At 43.9% G+C, this 20,439-nt stretch overlaps 1 protein-coding gene and 1 long non-coding RNA gene across 6 annotated transcripts in view; one reads left to right on the forward strand and one right to left on the reverse strand.

Annotated features, from left to right (window-relative positions):
- Positions 1 to 20,439, forward strand: part of TENM4 (teneurin transmembrane protein 4) — a 3,045,593-nt gene that overhangs the window by 2,927,174 nt on the left and 97,980 nt on the right. For all 5 annotated transcript variants that reach the window (XM_074400388.1, XM_074400391.1, XM_074400392.1 and 2 more), the window contains one exon: positions 6,727 to 6,873. In XM_074400388.1, the coding sequence (XP_074256489.1) occupies positions 6,727 to 6,873 (147 nt within the window). The remainder of the gene's footprint in view (positions 1 to 6,726; positions 6,874 to 20,439) is intronic.
- LOC141584803 (uncharacterized) overlaps positions 13,371 to 20,439 on the reverse strand; it is a 39,620-nt gene continuing 32,551 nt past the window's right edge. The window contains exon 3 of the long non-coding RNA XR_012517985.1: positions 13,371 to 14,252. This is a non-coding gene — a long non-coding RNA (uncharacterized LOC141584803). The remainder of the gene's footprint in view (positions 14,253 to 20,439) is intronic.

Genomic DNA, 20,439 nt, shown 5'->3' on the forward strand with positions numbered 1-20,439 from the left:
CAGATATGTGTGCTCTTGAAAGACTCTAAGCTCCTTGAGGAGAAATACCTTGTCCTGTTCATCTTTTTGTTCTCAGGCCCTAACCCAGCACCTGGTACAAAATATGTGCTCAGCAGATAGGGACACACTCTGGACTCAGACTGCTTGGGTTTGAATCCCAGCTTCAACACACTAAGGATTTAACTTCTCTTCTCTTGCTAACAGGACCCACCTCACAGGGCTAGCATGAGGATTAAGTGAAGTAACAAATACAAAGTGCTTAGTATATGGGCAGGAATGATGCTCAATAAGTATGAATTATGCTGTTTTATCATCATATTCTTATTCTCACCCTTAATTTGAAGAAGGACTTCATTAGCTAGATTAATTTTTGAAACTATAAAGGAAAAGGCTAGATTGGCTTTTAATAAGAGGTAGCAACAGCTGTTTTAAAACTTATGGAAAGGATTTTGGGGAAACATAACTGACTAAATGCTTTTCAGCTGGGACAGCTCTGCCAAGTATAGCAAAGGTGTTGCACAGGACCCAGCAGATGGAAGAGGAGCCGGGGTCTTTATGTTTCATGTGCTGGTCCTCAACTGAGAAGAAAATCATTCCAGCAAGAAAGAGTAGTACCTCCGAGCCTCTTTAAAACAGGCATTTCAAACATGATCATTAGCAGAGGATTCTTCAGGGTTGGGCTAACTTTTATCATGTTACCTTCTATTTGATGGAAAATTTTCCTACTATGTGAAGTTTTTCACATCCATGAGTCTTAAGTGAGTCATGTGATTTTTTTTTTTTTTTTTTTTTAGGGTGACAGATACAATGATACCCATTTGATTGAAATAGTAAACGGAAGTTGAGTGGGTCATCCTGGGTCACAATTCTAATAAGTGGCGGAGCCAGGGCTTTACGTTTCCTGGCTTTATCCATATTTCTGACATTCTATCTTCTGTCACCATAAGTCATTGAGAATGTCCATAATTTCCAATACATTTTCCTCCACACCACATCTTCCAAACTGGCACCCTCACTGAGAAGTGGCCCATATTCTTTCCCAGATCACCTCTTCTGATCTTTAGTTCAGAAAATATCATCACCAGAACTTTAGGTGGATTAGGTCAATGAATCATAACTTGCTTTAAAAGGCAAATGTTTCTTGTCAAAATCTAGGTCTAACCCAAGCCCTCATCTGATTGATATTTTGGTATGATGGATACTGATTCTAAAAAAAGAATTCAGAGGTCTGTCTCATGGAAGCTCAGGTCTTGTCGGAGTAGAGTGCTTTACTGTTCAGAGATGGGCCAGATTTTGTTCATTGCTTCCCAGTTGCTTTGGTAGAGGCTAAAGAAACAACATTTACTCAACAAATATGCTGAACTCCTCAGAGCTAGGAAATATGCATACCACACAACAGATATGGTTCCTGCTCTCAAGGTGCCTGCAGTCTAACAGAGAAGACACTAAAATAAATAATTCCAACAAAGTATGATGAGGGTTATGACAGGGAAGTCCAAAGGCCACCATTTAGAAAGTAGCCACCCCACCAACTTAGATTGTTGGGGCCTTGTAGATTGTGGAATTTAACATAGGATATGAGAAAGGCTCTGAAGGTTTTTAAAAACAAGATGATAACTAGATCACATTTGTGATTTGGAAAACCAGGCTGGCCCTATTGTGAAAGGAGAATTGAGGAGGAACTATTGAGAACAAGAAGACTGATTAGCAGACTATTGCTGTCATCTAGGTAAGACATGATGATGGCTTTGTCTAGGGAAGTGACTAGAGAGAGAAAAAAAGTACAAGAGGACTAATAAGAGAAACATACCGAAGTGGGCCATTTGATATGTTATAGGTGTATTGGATAGCATCCGTGCCACTGAAATGAAAAATACTTTCAAGGATCCTGAAAGTCTTCTAATCATACCTGGTGCTAGCTGCAAGGAGGGCTTCTTCATAAGGCCTTAGCAGGAGATTGACGATAAAGTGGCCCTTGTCATTTAAAGGGCATTATTTCTTTTGAAAAGCTTTGTTATCCCTTCTCTAAACTTTAAAATTACATTATTTTGACGCTAGCAAATGCCTCATGTGAGTCCTTCCAGAAGGGATTTTTACTGTCAGGTGGGCTCTCTGAAATATTGATAAGTTTTGGGGTTTGTGGAATTAATCAGCCTCAGCAGTGGGTAAAGATGGGCACATTACTTTAAGAAAGTCAGCAAGTCATCCTTAAAGGAGGAGGCTTCCTCATGCTGGCTAATGGGGGTGTGATTATCCTGGAAGCAAATGGCTGGATGAAAGCAAACCTTGTTACACCCACAGGTACTCAAAGTCCATCCGAAACTTACAGGGTAATGCAGATCTCCAGGGTATCACTTGGTTCATTTGAAGAAATCGACTGTGGATTTTCACATTTGTGATTCTCTGTGATTTCACATCTAGAGCTAACCCTCCCTGAGAACACCTGCTCCGCATCTTCCCAACTGGCACCTCAATGATTCATTTACCTAATCCCACTAAAGATCTGGTGATGATCTTTACAGGCAGCCTCAGAGCAGCATGGATTATGTGCCCAAGATGCCATGTGCCCACAGGAGTTCACTAGAGCAGGGCTTCCCAGAGAGGGTTCCATGGAATGGAATGTTACACAGGTTAGTAGCGGGGTGGGGGGAAAGAGTTCTGAGGTCAAACTGTAAAATGCTCTAGTAATCAAATAAGCAGCTTTCTTTATTCTAAGACTTCTTGGAATCCTTAATATATTGATACTCAGGGTGACTATAAGAGTGTAGGATGCAGTGTTTCCCAAACTTATTTGACTGCAGAAGCTTGTTGTTGAGGACCTCACAGAATTACTGTTTCACAAGATTCACTTTGAGAAGTGTGGTTTGTGATTATAAGTCCTATTTTCAACCCTTCCTAGAACAAAGTATGGTATAAATAAAAAGAATATACAATTTTTTAGGGCAGATGATACATCTTGTCTCTGTGTACCCCCAAACCAACAGAGAGTCCAGCATCCAGCAGGTACTGAGTAAAGTTTGTTGAATTTAAGAACGGAATCAGCTAACTTGAAGTTGTTTCAACCTACTCTATTGGGTTGGTTATGCCAGAAAGACCTAATAGATCAGCTCATCCAAATCCTTATTTTATAAATGGGGAAATTGAGGCCCAAAGAAAGAAAGTAACTTTCCCAACTCCCCTCCTATTAGTCAGGACAGAGCCCGGGTTTCTTGTCTTGTTTGTTAATTCATTTTAGCAAATACATATTGAGTGTCTGCTATATGCAGGCACTGGTACATTCTAACGGAAGAAGTAAGACAATGAAACTAATTGCAGAATGGATTATTGAAGTATCCTTAGGACAGCTGCTACTGAGAGAAGTACGGTATGCTAAGAAAGCATGAATGGTGGCCTATATTGGGACTCATGGTCCTGAACCCATCATGCCACCTCCCACCACACTGCATGTTCATGGCACCATGAGACAAGCCCAGTGCTTGTCTTGGCTGTCTTTGGGAAGAAACTATTTATGAGAACCATAGCTTTTGACATAAATATTATACAACTTAGACTGGCAAAGGGTTATTTTCTTGTTTAGATGAATTTCTTAGTGAAATTATGCAAACTTAAAACAAGTAAATCCAATAGTAATAACACCTCTCATTTATTGAATGCCTACTTATGTTACCCACTGTGCTAAATAATTGGTATATCTTATCTCATTTAATATTCTCAAATACTCTGAATCAGGTATTATCTCCATTTTACAGATGAGAAAACTGAAGCTTAGAGTTAAATCATTTGCCAATTTTAACACAGATAGTAAGTAAAATGATGGTACGAGGATTTGAACTGAGGTTTGTCCAACTCCAGCGTCCTCACTCTATTATAACACAGGGCTTTTCTTAAAAATTTAGGATTAAATGGTATGAAATTGGATCTGCTCTGGAAAATCCATATCTGAACATTTTTAACAAAAAGTTACTTATTTTAAAAATCTATGTAAAATGCCTAGCACAGTGGCCAGCCCTGGTAGACCCTTAGTATGTGACAGCTGTCATTGTCTCACTGTCCTGAAGCATCTAAAACCAGAGGTTGGCAAATTATACCCCAAAGACCAAATCGGGCCCATCACCTATTTTTGTAAATCAGGTTAGTTGGAGCACGGCCATGCTTATTCATTTAAAATTATGTATGGCTGCTTTCAAGCTGTAATGGCAGAGTTGAGTAATTGCAAGAGACCATATGGCTCACAAGCCTAAACTATTTATTCTCTGGGTCTTTACAGAACAAGTTTGCTGACTCTGATCTAGATAACTGCCTCAGTTTCCTATTTTGCCTTTCTGTGAGCCTCACCTGAGGTTATGGGTACAGCACATGATATTATATGCCCTCTGCCCAAAATAGAGAGAAGGTAAAGGTGAGTAGAAGATTCAGATACTGTGTTTGAGCTGTATGCCAGGCTTTGTGCATCATGCATACCTTATCTTATTTAACCCTCCCAACAACCCCGTTTTAGAAGAGACTGAGGCTCAAAGAAATTCAATATCGTGCCTAAGTCATACAGCCACTGAGTGGTACAGCCAAACTTTGATATGCCTCTCAAGCTTATGCTCTTACACAAGAGATACTCTTTGCGTCTTATGAGAGGCTATATCTTACAGCAAAAGGAAGCAGTCAGCTATCATTCTTAAAGATTGGACCCTACTTCCTCCATGACTAATTCCAAATACAAACTTAATTGAAAACAAGTTCCAGCTGGACGGACAAAAGTTGACATGAGACGAATTGAGGAAAACAGAAAGCTGTGATTGCTTAGATCACTAGAGGTGGCTGATGTTGGCAACCAAGTCAGATTGCCTGGACAGCTACCTGTGTGTCACAGCTCTGCCCCTGAGGCTCACTTTTACAACTGCTTTCTCAGTCACTTTTTGGAGTGGCCGTTCTGGTAGCCTCCCATTTTTCCCAGTAGGCTCCTGCTGTACAGAATCCCATAGTCTACATATACTTCTAACTTTCAAGGAATCCCTCCTAGGCTGGAATATACAATCGATACATGCTTCTTCCTTTGAATGGAAAACACAGTGGCCAGATTGATTGGTTGCTTTGTTGAACATCTCGAGTGGAAATAAACATGTTCTTTTCTTTTACTTTTGAATAACAGCTATCAAAAGTCCCTGAAACACTCGGGTTTTAGATTCTGATTGATCAGCCACTTAGTGAGTGGCTTCTTGGGCCGGGCCTTGTACTGGACAGCCACTTTCACATTTGTTGGCCCATTTAAGAGTAATGAGTCAATTTCCCATTACTTCATTGCAGAAAATTCAGTTTGTAGCCGTATTTGGAGCGCTTTGCTGCTCATAATGATAAAACAAATTATGCTTTATAGCTGACACAGTGCTTTCACATCCATACCTCTCCCAAGGCTGAGCAGGGGCAGAGAGGAGATGGAAGGTATGCCAGTGACAGGTGGTTTTTGATAGCCATTTGGAGAAGGGGGTTGGCAGGATTGTTAATATAAGGACTTGAGTGAAAACCAAGTAGCACAATAGAAGCTGAAGTGAACCCTGTAACTTAACATATTCTCAAACATAGATTTCTGAGCCACAGACTCACGGAGGTTTAATGATGTGGCAATCAAAAAGCCTGCAATTCTACTTTAATAGCATTTTTTTAAACTCCCCCACTTTATAATATAGTCCAAGGAGAACCAACACAAAATATTGCCTGACCCTTCTTGATCAAATCATCTACAGCCGTCTCAGATGGCCACACCTGTGTTAAGTTCCCACCATATTTTGTACATCTTCTTTAGGGCATTTAGCAGTGATTTTTTTTTGCCTATATAAATTTGTCTCCTTTGATAGGCTTCATGCTCCTCATGAATAAGAATAGGTCTTACTCATTTCTGTACCTCCAGTGCTAGCCTAGAGAAGGTGCTTCATAAATGACAGACAGGCAGATAAATGTGCATATGAGCGTAATGAGAGCAGAGCAGCCTGGCTGTACCTACCTTGCACTCAGAGGCAGCCCTAGTTAGTCTTTCACAATGGTGATCGCAGCTCCTCTGTGTGCAGAGCCCTTTTCTAAGTGTAGCTATAGACAGGATGGTAAGAAAAAGCCCCAAGCCCTCTTCCTCAAAGCAAAGACAGTTGTTTAGGAGAAAATAGGACACAATAAATGAAAAGCCTAGGGTCCAATAAAATTGACCTACTGCAAGAGTTGGAAAAAGTAACACCCTTTAGAATGATACCCAGAAGTGCTGAGGAAGGGGAGGAATAGACAGAAAGATGTTTCCTTTGTGCTAAACAGCCGCCAAAGATCAGAGGAACACATGAGAATGAACAAGAAGCAGGGATCAGGCAGAAAACTTCATTGGTTAGATTCTGACAGGCCGACCTCTACTGACTCCAGCTCCAGAATCCCTGTCACTTTTGAAAGAGGGGCTTTTAGATGCAGAAGGTGTGGGTTTCAGACCTATTCCTGCCACTTCTGACTGTGCGACCTTGGCAAGTCCTTTCACCTCTCTGAGCCTCAGTTGCCTTCTCTGTCAAGTGGCAATTCCCAATGATACCTGCCTCCCTGGGCTGCTGTGGGCATTCGTGTGCTGATGGATATGAAGGCATTTTGGAAGTTGGTAGGTTGCGTGTGTGTGTGTGTGTGTGTGTGTGTGTGTGTGTGTGTGTGTGTGTGAGACGGCAGTTGGCTCTGGGTGATCAGACCTCGACTCTGTACTTTGTCTTGCAGAGGGTTGCCCTGGATTGTGCAATGGCAACGGCAGATGTACCTTAGACCTGAATGGTTGGCACTGCGTCTGCCAGCTGGGCTGGAGAGGAGCCGGCTGTGACACTTCCATGGAGACCGCCTGCGGTGACAGCAAAGACAACGATGGAGGTAGGGCTTCGGCATCCGTGGGCCACAGGCAGCTCCGGAGGGCAGGAGGCCCAGAGTGGAGAATAGGAATTACCGAGCTAACAGGCCACCAAGACACCAGTTGTCCAGTCAGGGGGACCTGCGGCGCAGGCAGAAAACTGCGCATGTGGCTTAGGGATGAGTGCATATCACAGGTGTTCCCTTTGAATCCATTAAAATTAGCTAATGTAAATGAAAGTAATTGTTATACAGCAGCCAGTATGGAGGAGAACGCATATGGAAGAAAGAGGTTTCTAACAATTCAACAGTAGAATGAGATGTCTGGCAAAGTTATGGGTCCCCCTCACTGGAGGTGCATAAACAGAGAACATCTAATTCTTTTATCACAGAAGTTGCAGAGGGATGCTTCTCCAAGGGATGGAGGTTGAGTTACCTTCGGTCAAGGTCTCTTCTCCTCTATTTCGGGAGGGTACCCTCACTTACTCCAGCAGATACCTTTTGTAATAGAAATGGCTTTTGCTTTGGGTTTTTAAAAAGTGCTAGACTGTCAAAGCCCAAGGAAAGAGCTGCTCGTCTTATAGAACATTCGTTAGCTGAGAGCAAAGACCTGAATTCCAGCTCTGGCTTTGACTACCTGTGCATCCTTACACATGCTACTCGGTGGCTCTGGGCTTCACTCTCCCCATATATAAAAGGAGGCAGCTGGCTCCTGAGTACCATTTCAGTCCTTATCTTAGTCATAGAATTAACCTTCACTTTTCTGCTGCATTAACTTGGATAAATAAAACCAAATGTGTTCTACTGTCCTACTTGGAAGATATATCAATCATTCCTGATTCTTCCACTCGCAGGTGGTTATTAGGAGAATAGAAAGATAAAGATATGAATAAAAAATCCAAACACTTAACCCTTTCTTCCTAATAATGGCCTACCAGTTGGCTTAGTCCAGACAAGTCTGTATGGCTCCCTTATATTTATACCAAAAGACTTTCTAATATGTTGCACAGGGTAGAAAATCAATAGGTCAGAAACTCAGCATCCTAACCTTTGGGAATCTTCTACTTAGAGGGATTCTCAAACCCCGAAGCACCGTAAGAATTAAAAGGCCAAGCGTGTGATACTGCGATTTCTGCGGTTTATTTGCCTTGAGTGGGTTTCAGTGGCCTAGAAAGGGCTGTTTCAGAGCACTGGTCTTTGAGCCAGCCAGCTTGCAGCCCTTCTGCCTCCTGCCTAAATCCAGGAGGTAATTCGGCCTGATGCACCCAGGCCTGGGCCCAGTGGAACACTTGTCAACAAGCAGCTTGTGCGGCTGGCCACAGTAGCTAGGCAGAAACAGAAGTTCTGTGTTCTCCCGTGATCTTGCCGGGTTGAAATATCCCTTAACCAATCTGAAACTTGTGGAGTTCATTAATTTTTTATGCTCCTTAAATATCCAGAGTTCCTATTTTAGAATTGGGCCCTATGCCAGGCATAGAGATAAGGAAGTCCTGTCCCTGTATACCAGCAACTCAAATGAGGGAGAAAGACCCAGAGTTAAGTGTAATAAACTGTGATAAGTGCTGTTGTAGAGTTAGATATTGGTTGTTGCGGGAGTTGGAGAACATTCATCAAGAAGCTGATGCTTGGATGGGTAGGAGTTCCCTGGAAAGGAAAGGGCTTTCTATTTAGAGATACCATCATGGACCAAGACAGGGCAAAGCAGGGAAGGGCACCAAGCACCCCTGTCTTCAGGCAAGGTGAAGTGCATTTATAGTTGCTCTTCATGGGAAAGAGATGTCAGCCTGCATTATCTGCATGATTTCCTCAGCATTCACCTTCACTTTGCCTGTGTAGGCACAATTCCAATGACTAATAATAACATTCATGTAGTAGAAGAAAAGGGGAGGAGAGGAGCCACCATTTCCTTCTCATGAGTCAAAAGTCTTGGCCAAAGCCTTCAAACAGCTGTTGAACAGCTGGGCAGCAAAAGAACTGCATGTCTTTAGGAAATATGGGGAAAGGGCACACCTTTCTCCCTCCCAGTATGCATACAAGTATAGATTATAGAACAAGGCTCATTGATTATCTCCCATGAAATACAATTCAAGTGTATCCTGTTTGCCATTCTTCAGAGCCAGCCCTCCTAGCACTAGAACTCACCAGTGTTAACATGGGGCATGGGCAAACCATAGCTCAAATCCCACAGCTCTGGGGGAAGAGAGAGGTCCTTGTCATAGGAAATGGGGCTGATTCAGACCCCAGGGGAATAGAGCCCCCTCCAGCTGTTCTGAGAGATGAGCCAGTGGAAGGTGGAAAAGATCAATCAGAAAAATTCCCAAATGTGAGAGAATATGCCACTTGCATTTTTGGAGCATGTTATGGGCTAAAATGAGCTTGCATATACTTTCTTCACTCACTCAACAAATGTAAACCAAGTGTCTACACTGCATCAGGCACTGTCCTGGGTACTAGGGCATCAGAGATTAATAAGATGCAGTCCCTACCCTTGTGAAGGTCACAACATAGAGGCAGAGAGAAACAGCAAGTAATGGCAATGCAGTGGGATCATTGCCGGGATAAAGGAGCATCCACTTATTCAACTGATACCAGATGCCTGGGTTCCCTACTGGGAACTGTGATGTGGTTTCTGTCCCATGAGACTTTTAGTCCAGCCAGGAAGATATCCCATGGGTCATCATGGTTGGAAATAAAACCAGCTGGGAAAGCCAGATTGCTGAGGGTCCTTTACCTTGGGTTCTCAAGTGTGAAATGAGGAAACGTCTCACCTCAGGGCCTTCTCAGTTCAGTGGGCTGTCCACCTATTGCAGCAGCCAAGGGGAAGATGGGTAGGACCCCTGCTTTGCAGGGTGGCATAGATGAAACAACCATAGAGGGTAGAATGTCCCCAAGTGGCCTCTTCATCGTTCTGTGCCTTGGCCAAATGGGGACAGCTTTAGTGGAGGGAGAGGAAGAAAGGACACGTGAGTAAGCCATATCTGCAGTGGGCTGCTTTCAGTTCAGTCAAGCACGCCTTTGTCAGGCTCCTGCGATCTACAAGGCACCGTGCTCCTCTCCAAGGAGACATAAAGACCAGGGAACATGGCTGAGTCCGTCTTCCGCAAGAAGCTCACAGTCATTTATAAGAAACTGTCATCCAAATGACTCAATCTGATGGAAGCAGAATTAAATAAGTGCCTTTATTTCAGCCGTGACAGGGTATACAGCGTGATCCCAAATAAATCATTCAGGCCGGAGGGAAATCGTGTTAGAGTCTCGCTGAGTGGTTGTTCTTAGATGATGCGACTCAAGGCTTGGGAAGGCATTAACAGAGTTTCCTATTGAGTAACAGGACCGAAAGGGACATCAGAGAACACTGACTTTAACTCCTGCTCCTGCATGTTTACAGACAGGACAGCTGGAGCCCAGAGAGGAGAGGTGACATCACACATGTCATCGTCACAAAGAAAGTCATGACATGGCCTAGACTAGACTCTTCAGCCATGCCACATGGCCTTGTGAACCTAGAGCACTTCTGCCTTCTCCTAGTGATTTATCCTCCACCTAGAAGTGTAGTGTGAGTACTTACTCAGATTTAAATAGGCTGCAGCGGTACTACACAGCCTACCAGAGCATGAAAACTTGTATGTCACTTTAGGGTTTGCAAAGCCATTGTGCATCCACCCAACCACACTGTTAGGAATGTGGCATTATTATCCCCTTAACGATTTCCTTATGACAAAGAAAAGGAAGCTTAGCGAGTATTTTGCAGAGGTCACACAGCTGGCCATTGGCAGAAATTACCAGAGTATGTGAGGTCTGGTAACATTAGAGCTTGTCACTGTGTCTGGATCTCAGACATAGGGCCCGTTGTAGACCTCTGTGGCCCTTCAAGTTATCTAAGAACTCCTGGTTACTATTCCCTCACAATTTGCTTGGCTTAAAACAACACATTTTAAATGAAACTTGAAATCAAGTTTCATTAAGAATGCTACAGCAGTGTTTTTAAACTATGAGACAAAAAGAAAAAAAGCTACACTTTGGGAGGCTGAGGCAGGTGGATTACTTGAGGTCAGGAGTTCGAGACCAGTCTGGCCAACATGGTGAAACCCAGTCTCTACTAAAAATGCAAAAAATTAGCTGGGTGTGGTGGTGTGCACCTGTAATCCCAGCTACTTAGGAGGCTGAGGCACGAGAATCACTTGAACCCAGGAGGCGAAGGTTGGTGAGAGCTGAGATTGTGCTTGTGCAACAGAGGAGGACTCTGTCTCAAACAAACAAACAGCTAAACAATATGACTGAGCCAGGAGTAGCTTTATTGGTTTGTTTTTGTTTTCAGTTGTGGCTGATGGCTAGATTTTTAAATGGAAAACAGATCCTTCATGTGACTCGGTGACTGCCAGTCTCCTAATGCTGTCATCTTGGGCACTGTCTCCTGGGAGGGACCAGCAGGCAGGCAAGCAGAGGGGCCCTAACTCACCCACTCAAACTGAAGCCTCTGTGGGTCCCACTTAACAAAAAAGGCATGCCCCATTTGTACTGTATGCTTTGTGAAGCCTCTTATTAAGTACAGACACGTGCGTCTTCTCATTGTATCCTCTCACGGGGATGTTTATTCATGCCCATTTCAAAGATGGTGACACCATGTCCCAACGATGCGAAGTCACTGTAAAACGAGGATAATAATGCCTACCTGGCAGAGTTGCTTTGAGGATCACAGGTTGTATATTGAAAGTACACGAGAGGCAACATAGCGCGGTGATTCAAAGCACAGGATCTGTACCCAGATTGTCTCCGCCCCTGGCTCCCTGATTTGCTGACTGCGTGATCTTGAGTGAGTTACTCAACTTCTCTAAGACTCAGTTTATCAACTACAGATATCAGTTGTGTTTCTCGTGCTCCTTTCCACCTGCAATCACAGAAGCATGATATTTATTATAAAATATATATTTATAAATAAACATTTTTAGAAATTGGAATTACATCCTCTATGACATTTTACATTGTTTTTTTCACTTAAGATGATGGTATATTTCTCTATATAATATGTTTTGATCTTTTTTATTTTTTATTTTTTTGTTAAAATCTGTATTCCAACCTGTTACACGCTCACTGCTAGGAAAGAATCCAAATGTACATAAAGGAAAACAATAGCCGTTGTTGAGCACATTCCTGAGTGCCAGGCACTGTATTAGGCACTGTGCGTACATGATCTCCAGTCTTTACGAGAAACTTGCAAAGCAGACATTTACCTGCAGGGAAACTAAGGCTCAGAGAACTGAAATGATTTGCCCAAAGTCACACAGTGGCTCAGCAGGAACGCTAGGATTAGATTGGAACTTAGGTTTTTTTAAAAAGCCTCCAGGATAAAAACTCCATTAGAATTTAAGCAACCACATCAGAAGCCTCTTCTGATAAAGGATCTTTAAGCAGCTTCAGGATCTGATAATTTCTTGTGGTGCTCTTGGCCCCATGAAAAAACAGTCATGGGTTGCAATAGATAATTGAGAGATGCAACCTAGAAGGAAAATTTTCAGGAAAACTGAGAAAAAAAGTTCTCTGTCTTCCCTTTTCCTTCTCATCTCCGATTGCTGGAAGGGAGAGTTCACATAAAGCCATAGAATTTGGTCACCCTTCAGACTATCTCTAAACCACATTTCTCACGATAAGAGACAAGAGAGAAATTGACCTTTAAAAATCTTGTGTTCCAAGGAGAAGATAAAGACTTGCAAGCCTTTTGAAAGAAGGCATAGAATTTGTTATAGCAAATGACAAAATCTTTTCCCCAGCGTGTATAGAAAGGGAGACACATTCCACCTTCCACCCCCAGGGCCTCCTCAGATGCTATTATAAAACAGTTCTGTGGCCAGACTGCAGACAGGAGTGAGATAAGGTTGGCTAATGGGTCGTCAAGTCAAGAAAAAGTTAAGCCTACAGAAAGACTGATGGGCTTGCTGTACACTGTCCATGGGCTATGAGGTGAAGGAACCATGCAAACAACTACTCAAAATAGTTGTTTACAAAAAAATAGTTTACTGCTCCACAGATCGCCCCACCTTGCCCTATCCCACACCACGATTCCCCTTTTTGTCCTTCCGCATCCTTCTAGTCTCAGTTTAAGCATTCTCTCTTCCAGGAAATAACCCAGCCCCCAGCCTGAGTTGGCGGCCCATCTTTGGGCTTCCACAGCCTCTTCTGCTTCCTTCTTCTCTAGCACTCAGTTGTCTCTGTCTGCCCCACTATACCAAATCCTTTAGAGGCGTGACTCTGTTTCATTCCTGAACATCCAGTGCCTAACACAGGCTCTGCCAGCCGTATAATGGGTACTAAGTGAACATTAACAGGCGTGTTCCCTGTGTCTCTTTTCTAAGGAGAGGGATGAGTTCTTCCTTTAGGGAATGGCTTCTATCACACCCCATGGCCCTTGACTGGCCCCGTCAAGCTGATGGAGCTGTCTAATTTGGGATTCTCACATAAAAAATGCATGCATGCATGCATTCATCCATTCAGCCAATGTGATGCTTACTGTGTGCAAGGCGCTGTGCTATGCATTTGAGATACAGAAATAAGTCCATTTCTGCCCCCTGTGGAGAGGAGCCAGAAAATCTGGAGCATTGCTATAAAGAGTTGTCCACTGTGGAACTGTGCCTAACAGCTGGATATGGAGAAAGATAACGGACCAGATTCCCAGCTCTGCTCTTTTACTAGCAGTACGATGTCAGGGAAATCACATAACCTGAGCCCCAGTGTCCTGATCTGTCAAGGTGAGAAGGTTGCTTTGCCCCCATCTTTAATAGCACGCTCCTGCATACCTTTTACTTCCTGTGAAAGTCACAGCAGGCCGGCCACCAGGGGAGACGGGTCTCTGGTGTGTAAAGGCCAGGAGGTGGCCATCAGCCAGGCCCACAGCTTTGAGACTGCTCCATGTACCCTTGGCCTCCCCAGTGAGGATGCAGACACGAGAAAGGGAAACGAGGGGCCCAAGGGCCCACCACTCACTGGCCGCCATTAAGGTCACACAACAAGTAGGAAGCTGCTTCTAGTCCGGACTGTGGTGGTTCACTCAAAGAAGGGCCACGTGGCCAGCAGACGACTTGGCCCAAATCTGTGCCCAGCCCCTGTCCCCAGAAGGGGCTCCAGAGAACAGCCACCAGCATGGGAAAGACATTCAAATTTACTTTGTTGACTTCCTCGTTCCCTCTTTTAAACCCTGGAGCCCTTCGGAAGTCCTGAGAGGTTGGCAGAGCCGAGTATCCTGGTTTCACAGGAGTAAATTGCATCTTGAGCACAGGAAGGATGTGCCCCAGGTCTCATGGCTGGAGAGAGGCAGATACTGGGGAGAGGATGGGTCTTCAGGCGTCTAGATTGGATTTCTTTCTCCCATGCACCAGTTTCCATAGTTCTCCAGGTCAGTTGTTACCCATCTGCAAGGTAGGCATCAAAGAGGGATCTCAGTGAGAGGGGATGGCAGGGCCTCCAGCCAGAGCCCATAGATGAAAATGTTAGCAGAAGCCAGGCCTCCAAGCACCGGCAGCATGTGAGCACCACGGAGCTTCAAGTTCAAGGGTCAGGAGTCGGTGAACCACTTTGCAGTGTTCCATTTTGTGCTCCCAGAGCCTGGGCCCCCTTCTTGTTCTCCCCCTTTTCTTTGCCCTCTACTCCCCATTAGGGGTCACTCTTGAGTACAGCATTGCTGTGCCCCTAGCCTGCAGGTCCTGCCTGGCCTTTTTGACATTTTCTTCTGCCCCTTTTCACTGTCACCGTGTAAAAGGGAGCATGTGTTTAGAACTCTGAGGAAAAAGGCAACTTCTAGGGCAAAAAAATGTTCTGTCCCAGAAGCGTGGGTTTAGGAGGGTTTTACTGAAAATTTGAAGGAAATAGAAGCAAATCCTCTGCTTTCTTGATTTTTTTTCTTCTGTGATAATGAGGGTCTCTGAATGGCAATAGCAAATATACAAAACACAATTTACAAGTCAACCAACTTATGTATCATATATAATTAAGTGAGATATGAAGTATTTGGAAACTATAAACGTTTCCAAGCCACCCAAAAACCAGAGAATTCCCAAAACTATATATTGATATGTTTCTAGTCTATCCCCAAATTTATATTTCTGCCCCCACAGTATGCTTTTTTTTTTTTCCTTTTAATGTGAATCTTCTAAAATTTGTCATCTATGCCTGAGAAAATTAAATTGTGAACCTTTCTCCCTCACTGTAGAAGAGCCATATGCACTGTTTCAGGCCGCCATATGCTACATTCGAAAATGTAAAGAGGGTTTTACTCAGAAGCTGGTCTGGTAAACTGCAGCCTTTGAAAAAGAATGCTGTAAGCCCTACTCATTTGTGTATCTCATTTATATAGGATTGCTTCTGTTGGTGGAAGTTTGGTCCACATTTACTACTCAGCAAATATTTGTTAAATAAGTGATTAGTAAGCGTCAGCACAGGAAGATAGAGGCATTAATCACTCTAACCTGTGAAGCATGGAGTAAGAAATTCCACAGTGCCAGAGCCTCTCATAAGAGCATGGTTTATGTGATATTTCCATTGCAGAGCACCCCAATCTGCAAATCCCCAGAGGCCTCGCCTACCCTAATTTACAGTGCATTGCTATGGCCATGTCTATCCACTTCAGCTCTCTAAGGCTCAACTGCATCATCCAGCAAGGGCTGGCCTGTAATGTGTGTGTAGGGAGGGGCCAGGGTAGGGCCAAAGAACAGGCCTAAGACCGTTACCAGGGTATGGTTCAAGGGAGGCGCCTGGACAGAAGCTAATAGTGACTATCATTTACCAAGTACTTGTTTAGTTGCTAGCTTTGTTGCTAAGTGCCTCACATCCATGATCTTGCCTCATCCCCCCAGCATCTCTGTGAAGTAAGTTTCATGGTTCATTTTACAGATGGGAGAATTGAGACTTAGAACTCTTGCTGGAACTCTTATTTTCAGCAAAATGGCTGGCTGGGTCATACGGAGACCCTCTGATGACAAGGTACAACTGTTTGTATATAAAATTGAAAAAAGAAGAAAAGGGAGACAAGGGAGCCCTGAATTCCAGAAACAAGATGAAGCTAAGGGCCAGAGCAGTAGACACAGGACCCAAATCTACGGCAGGCCTGGGAGACGCACAGGAGCATCAGCGCCAGGGAGACTCAGAACACAGTACTTTCAGAGTCAGCAGTCAGGGCACATCCACAGTGGGAGATTGGAACTGAGGCCCCACATAGTGCTGGGATCCTCAAAGGCTGCAAGTCACCGAGAAGAGGACTAAAAAAATGGTGCCTACTAGGCCAGAAGGATGGCATGGAGTCAGTTCTCTGCCATGGCTGGTTGGGGGTGGGGGATGTGCTACGAGACCAAGCCTATACCTCAAAAGATCTTGAAATCTAAACCACACGCTAGAGTAGTCCTAGAACGCCAACCTAAGAAATCAACCTGAAAAGCAGTCCCAGATGAGTGATTCCACTGGGGCAACCAGCAAATGTAATCAGAAAACCACCCTGGAGGGTTAGTTCAGCCATACAAGATTCCTATAGGAAAGGCAAGCCTTCCAAGAGTTGTCAGAATCATAGAACACACAGGAAGTGATTGACCATGAGCTGGAGTCATTAACTACAACATGCAGAAGGATTATCACTCCCAAGAACTTAACAGTCTGAAAAAGACTATAAAATGAATACACTTTTAAATGACCAAAGAGAGAAAATGATGTATAAAAACCACAGAACAACACAATACCAAGAAACAGGTGGATTTTGAGAAGTTCCAAATAGCCTATCCGGAAATTTTCAAGTATGATAATTTAAATTAATGACCGAAAGAACAAATTAAACAGCAGATCAGACACAAATGATGGGAAAATAAGTGAGGTAGAATAGATATTTAAAGAAATAAGTCAGGATAGTACACAGATAGAAAGATGGAAATTAAGAAAGAGGTTGAGAGCCATGAAAGCTAGGAGAAGATCCTTTAAGCATTTAGTAGCTAATTCCTGAAGACTAGAGAGAAAAGAGAGGGGAATATTCAAAGGGCTCATAGCCAAACTTTGCAGAACTAACGAGAGGCACAAATGCTGATTGAGCGGCCTGTGTTGTGGCCTATCAGTTCCTGTGTGGAGCAGGCATGCATGCTGGGCTCCATACTTGCAGACAGAGTCTCAGCCTAAAAGTTTCTCTCTGGAAAATTTGTGTCTCATTGTCACAAAACACCCGAGGGCAGTTCTGTGCTTCACACTTGGCTGTAGAGACAGACTGGTGAGTCTAAGGAATTAACCATCCTTCTTTTCCTCCCCTGTTGTGCATATGAATTCACTGAGGTTTAGAGACCTTAAGCAACTTGGACCAAGTCACACAGTTTGCATGGGAATTGGGAAGCGGGGTCCAAATCCAGGCAGTTTGCCTGGAGAGAAGGCTCTCTTCAGCACTTTGCGTTTGGCCACCGATCACTGGAATAAAAGGCTCCGTCAAGCTCTAGTGTCCCAGGACGTGGATCCTGGATTAGTGGGACAGGCCTGACCTTGGTTAGTCATTTATTCATTCCTCAGACCTCTGTGGAGTACAGTCATTGTTCCTGTCCAGGTCTGGGCCCTGGGATACTGAAATGACTCAGACAACCCCTGATCTCTAGGAACTCGTCATTTAGGTTGCACTGTTTGGGGGTCAGGGGACCGAGAGAAAATCAAAATTACAATATTGGAAAGAGAAGTACTGTGATGGAATTTGCCCGAGAGGCTGGAGGAGCACAGAAGAGTAATGCTTCACTAAGATTCTTAAATTCGTGTTCTCTGCTTAGGAAATGGTTTCTAAAAGTCTCTCCAGAGCTTAAAGAATATTGTATGCCTCAGAAAGAACTGAGTTCAGGTTCTATGTCAGCTTCCTGACTGAATATGTGACCGTCACCAAGTTACTTTACCACTTCAAGCTTCTGGTTCCTTTTCTCTAAAATGAAAGTGACAACAGTGGTTTCTTCATAGAAGATTCAGTGACGCATTCCTTGTAATGTATTTAGCACAATGCCTGACACTCAATTAATGTGGCAATTCATTGTCGTCATCATGATCACCATCATTTTAATATAGATACTAATAATAACAGCTATCAATCCTGGCTAACTTTCCCCCAGGACTAGAGAGCAGACATCCCTTTTTACAGGAAGCAGTTCTTTCCAGGTGCCACAGAACTGAGTGTTTATAAAAGGGTAAAACACAGGCTTCCAGGGACTGCTTTGGTGGTAAACAAGACCAGGCAAGAGCTAATAAAATTTCAAATTAGCCATGACTTTTCACGGCCCTTCAATTGTGCTAGCTGATTTAATGGTCAACGTCCCTGCTCGCCGGGATTGAATAATGGAGCATTTCTGCAGAGTTATAGATGCGACAGCTGAATCTGTCATGCTAACGTCAATAGCAGAATGCAAATAATCCTCAGCTTGGGCTGTAATTATGTGTTTAAGCAATGTCTGACAGGGGCAGCATGAGAATGTGTGGTGGAGCCTGCTGACTGCCGGAGAAGACAGGTGCTTTACTAGGCGGTGGTGTCTGGGAGCTGGGACAGGAGCCACAAGTTAGGACCCAGATCAATGCTGGGTTGAGGGGAGGCATTCCTTCCATATCTCAGAGTGAATCTAGCAGGTGAGCAGACAAAGGATGAATGGCTGTTTATGTTGGTGAGCCATGTTCTAGGTTCAGGATCAGGAGGAGAAACTAACCCAGAATTAAGCACTATGTGCCAGATAAAATGTGTCAGATACTGTGCTAGATTTGAGAACATAATGCTGTACTTTTTGGGTGTATAACCGATACTTGTATGACGCTTACTCTTATGGTCTCCCCTTTAAGAGATGTGGGAAACTGAGGCGAGAGAGTTTGAGTAACTTGCCCACAGTCACACACTAGTAAGTTTCAGTGCCAGGATTTGACCCCAGGCAGTCTGTCTCTGGAATCCATACTCTTTATCACTGTCTGCCTTCAAGGAGACTACAAGCTTTTGGGTACCAGGCAGAAATGAGAGAGAAACAGAAAGATTTTTTGTTACTAATTTATTAAGGAAAAAACTAGGTTTTAGGGCAGTCAAGTGGCTTACCTGACGCCACACCCCTAGCAAGGAGGATCAGGGACGGAGTCTAGCCAATGCAGTTGCAATACTTCGGTGGGCAGCTTCTGTATTGCAGACTCCATGGAGAAAACTAGAGAGGTATGTATATTACTGTTACTCCCATATTATTGATGAGATGGACCAGAGAGACTAAGTACAGGAACTTGTCCAGGATCACTCTTAGGGGCAGTACTGGGTCTTGAACTTTAGTCTCTGAACCTCATGGTCCTCCTACCACAGCACACTGCTTACCTGAATGGGATGAAGATACAGTTTTCTGGCTTTTATGGGCTGGCATTCGGTCTCAACCCCTGCTTCCTTGGTTAATTCATTCAATTCTCATTCATTTATTTGTATAACAGTTATGTTTTAAGCACTTCCACTAAGTGCTGGAACACAGAACAGATCTGTGTGTGCCCACGGTGGTAGGGAAGTTTGCCAAAGTCACACAGCTGAGGCACAGCAGAGCCAGAATTTGAACCCAGGAAGGAATACATGTCATTACACTGTTGTCTGCTGACAAAACACACAGACTGTAACCCTGGGCTATTCCTGTCCCCGACTTGGGGCACTATCTGCTGATCTCTTTGTTATCATTTTAAGCTATTCTATTAATATTAGGTGCCTGTAAAAGTACTCTGATACAATGAGGCCAAAAATCTGTGATCTGGTGGGCTTTCTTTGTACTTTGGGAAGATAGTAGTGCTGTCATACAAGTTCCAGTCCTGAAGAAGTCCATCCATGTGAGAATTCCCTGCTAATGGCAACTCTGACAGGAATGTGAAACCATCCCGCAAACTCAAAAAGCACTCTCACAGAAAGCAGAGCCGGCCTCCAGAGGGCTGAGGACTGTGCCGCAGGCCACACGCTTTCACTGTGGCTGGGAGAGATGCTGAGAATTGCTGTACCTTCACTCCCAAAGTCAGGCAGTCATCTGGGCTTACAGTTTTACTTCCTAAATGTCTCTCAATACCATCTACTTTTCTTAATTGCCACTGTTGATACTGCAGTCTAAGCAACCTTTATTTTTTACCTGTGCAACCTCAGCAACACCCCCTCCCCTGTCTGGCCCCCAGCTTCCACTGAGGCCCCCTTCGGTTTCAACAGTGCACACCAGATGAAGTCACCTCTTGCTTAGAAGCCTTCAGTGGTTCCCATTGTCCTGAGGGTGAAATTCAATCTCCCTAATCTGGCCTGCAAAGCCCAGCCTGGTGTGCCCCTGTCAAGCTCAGCAGCCTCATCCGGTGCTCTTCCACTCACCTTCTGGACATCACCATTTGAATATAGCAGCACAAATGTTCATGTGTTATCTCACTTCCGGGTCTTCATACATGCAATTCCTTTTATCTCAATGGAAGGAAAAAATACAGTACAGACACTGTATACTTACTGTCTGTCTCTCCTTCTAGACTAACGGGCTAGGACCACATCTGAGTCACTTGGATCTCTTTGATGCCCAGCAAAGGCCTTGGCTAATATCAGCATTTAGTCAAGTTTTCGAATGAGTAAAATGTAGAGAA

The sequence above is a fragment of the Saimiri boliviensis genome, chromosome 6, assembly GCF_048565385.1.
Source record: "Saimiri boliviensis isolate mSaiBol1 chromosome 6, mSaiBol1.pri, whole genome shotgun sequence".
Lineage (NCBI taxonomy): Eukaryota > Metazoa > Chordata > Mammalia > Primates > Cebidae > Saimiri > Saimiri boliviensis.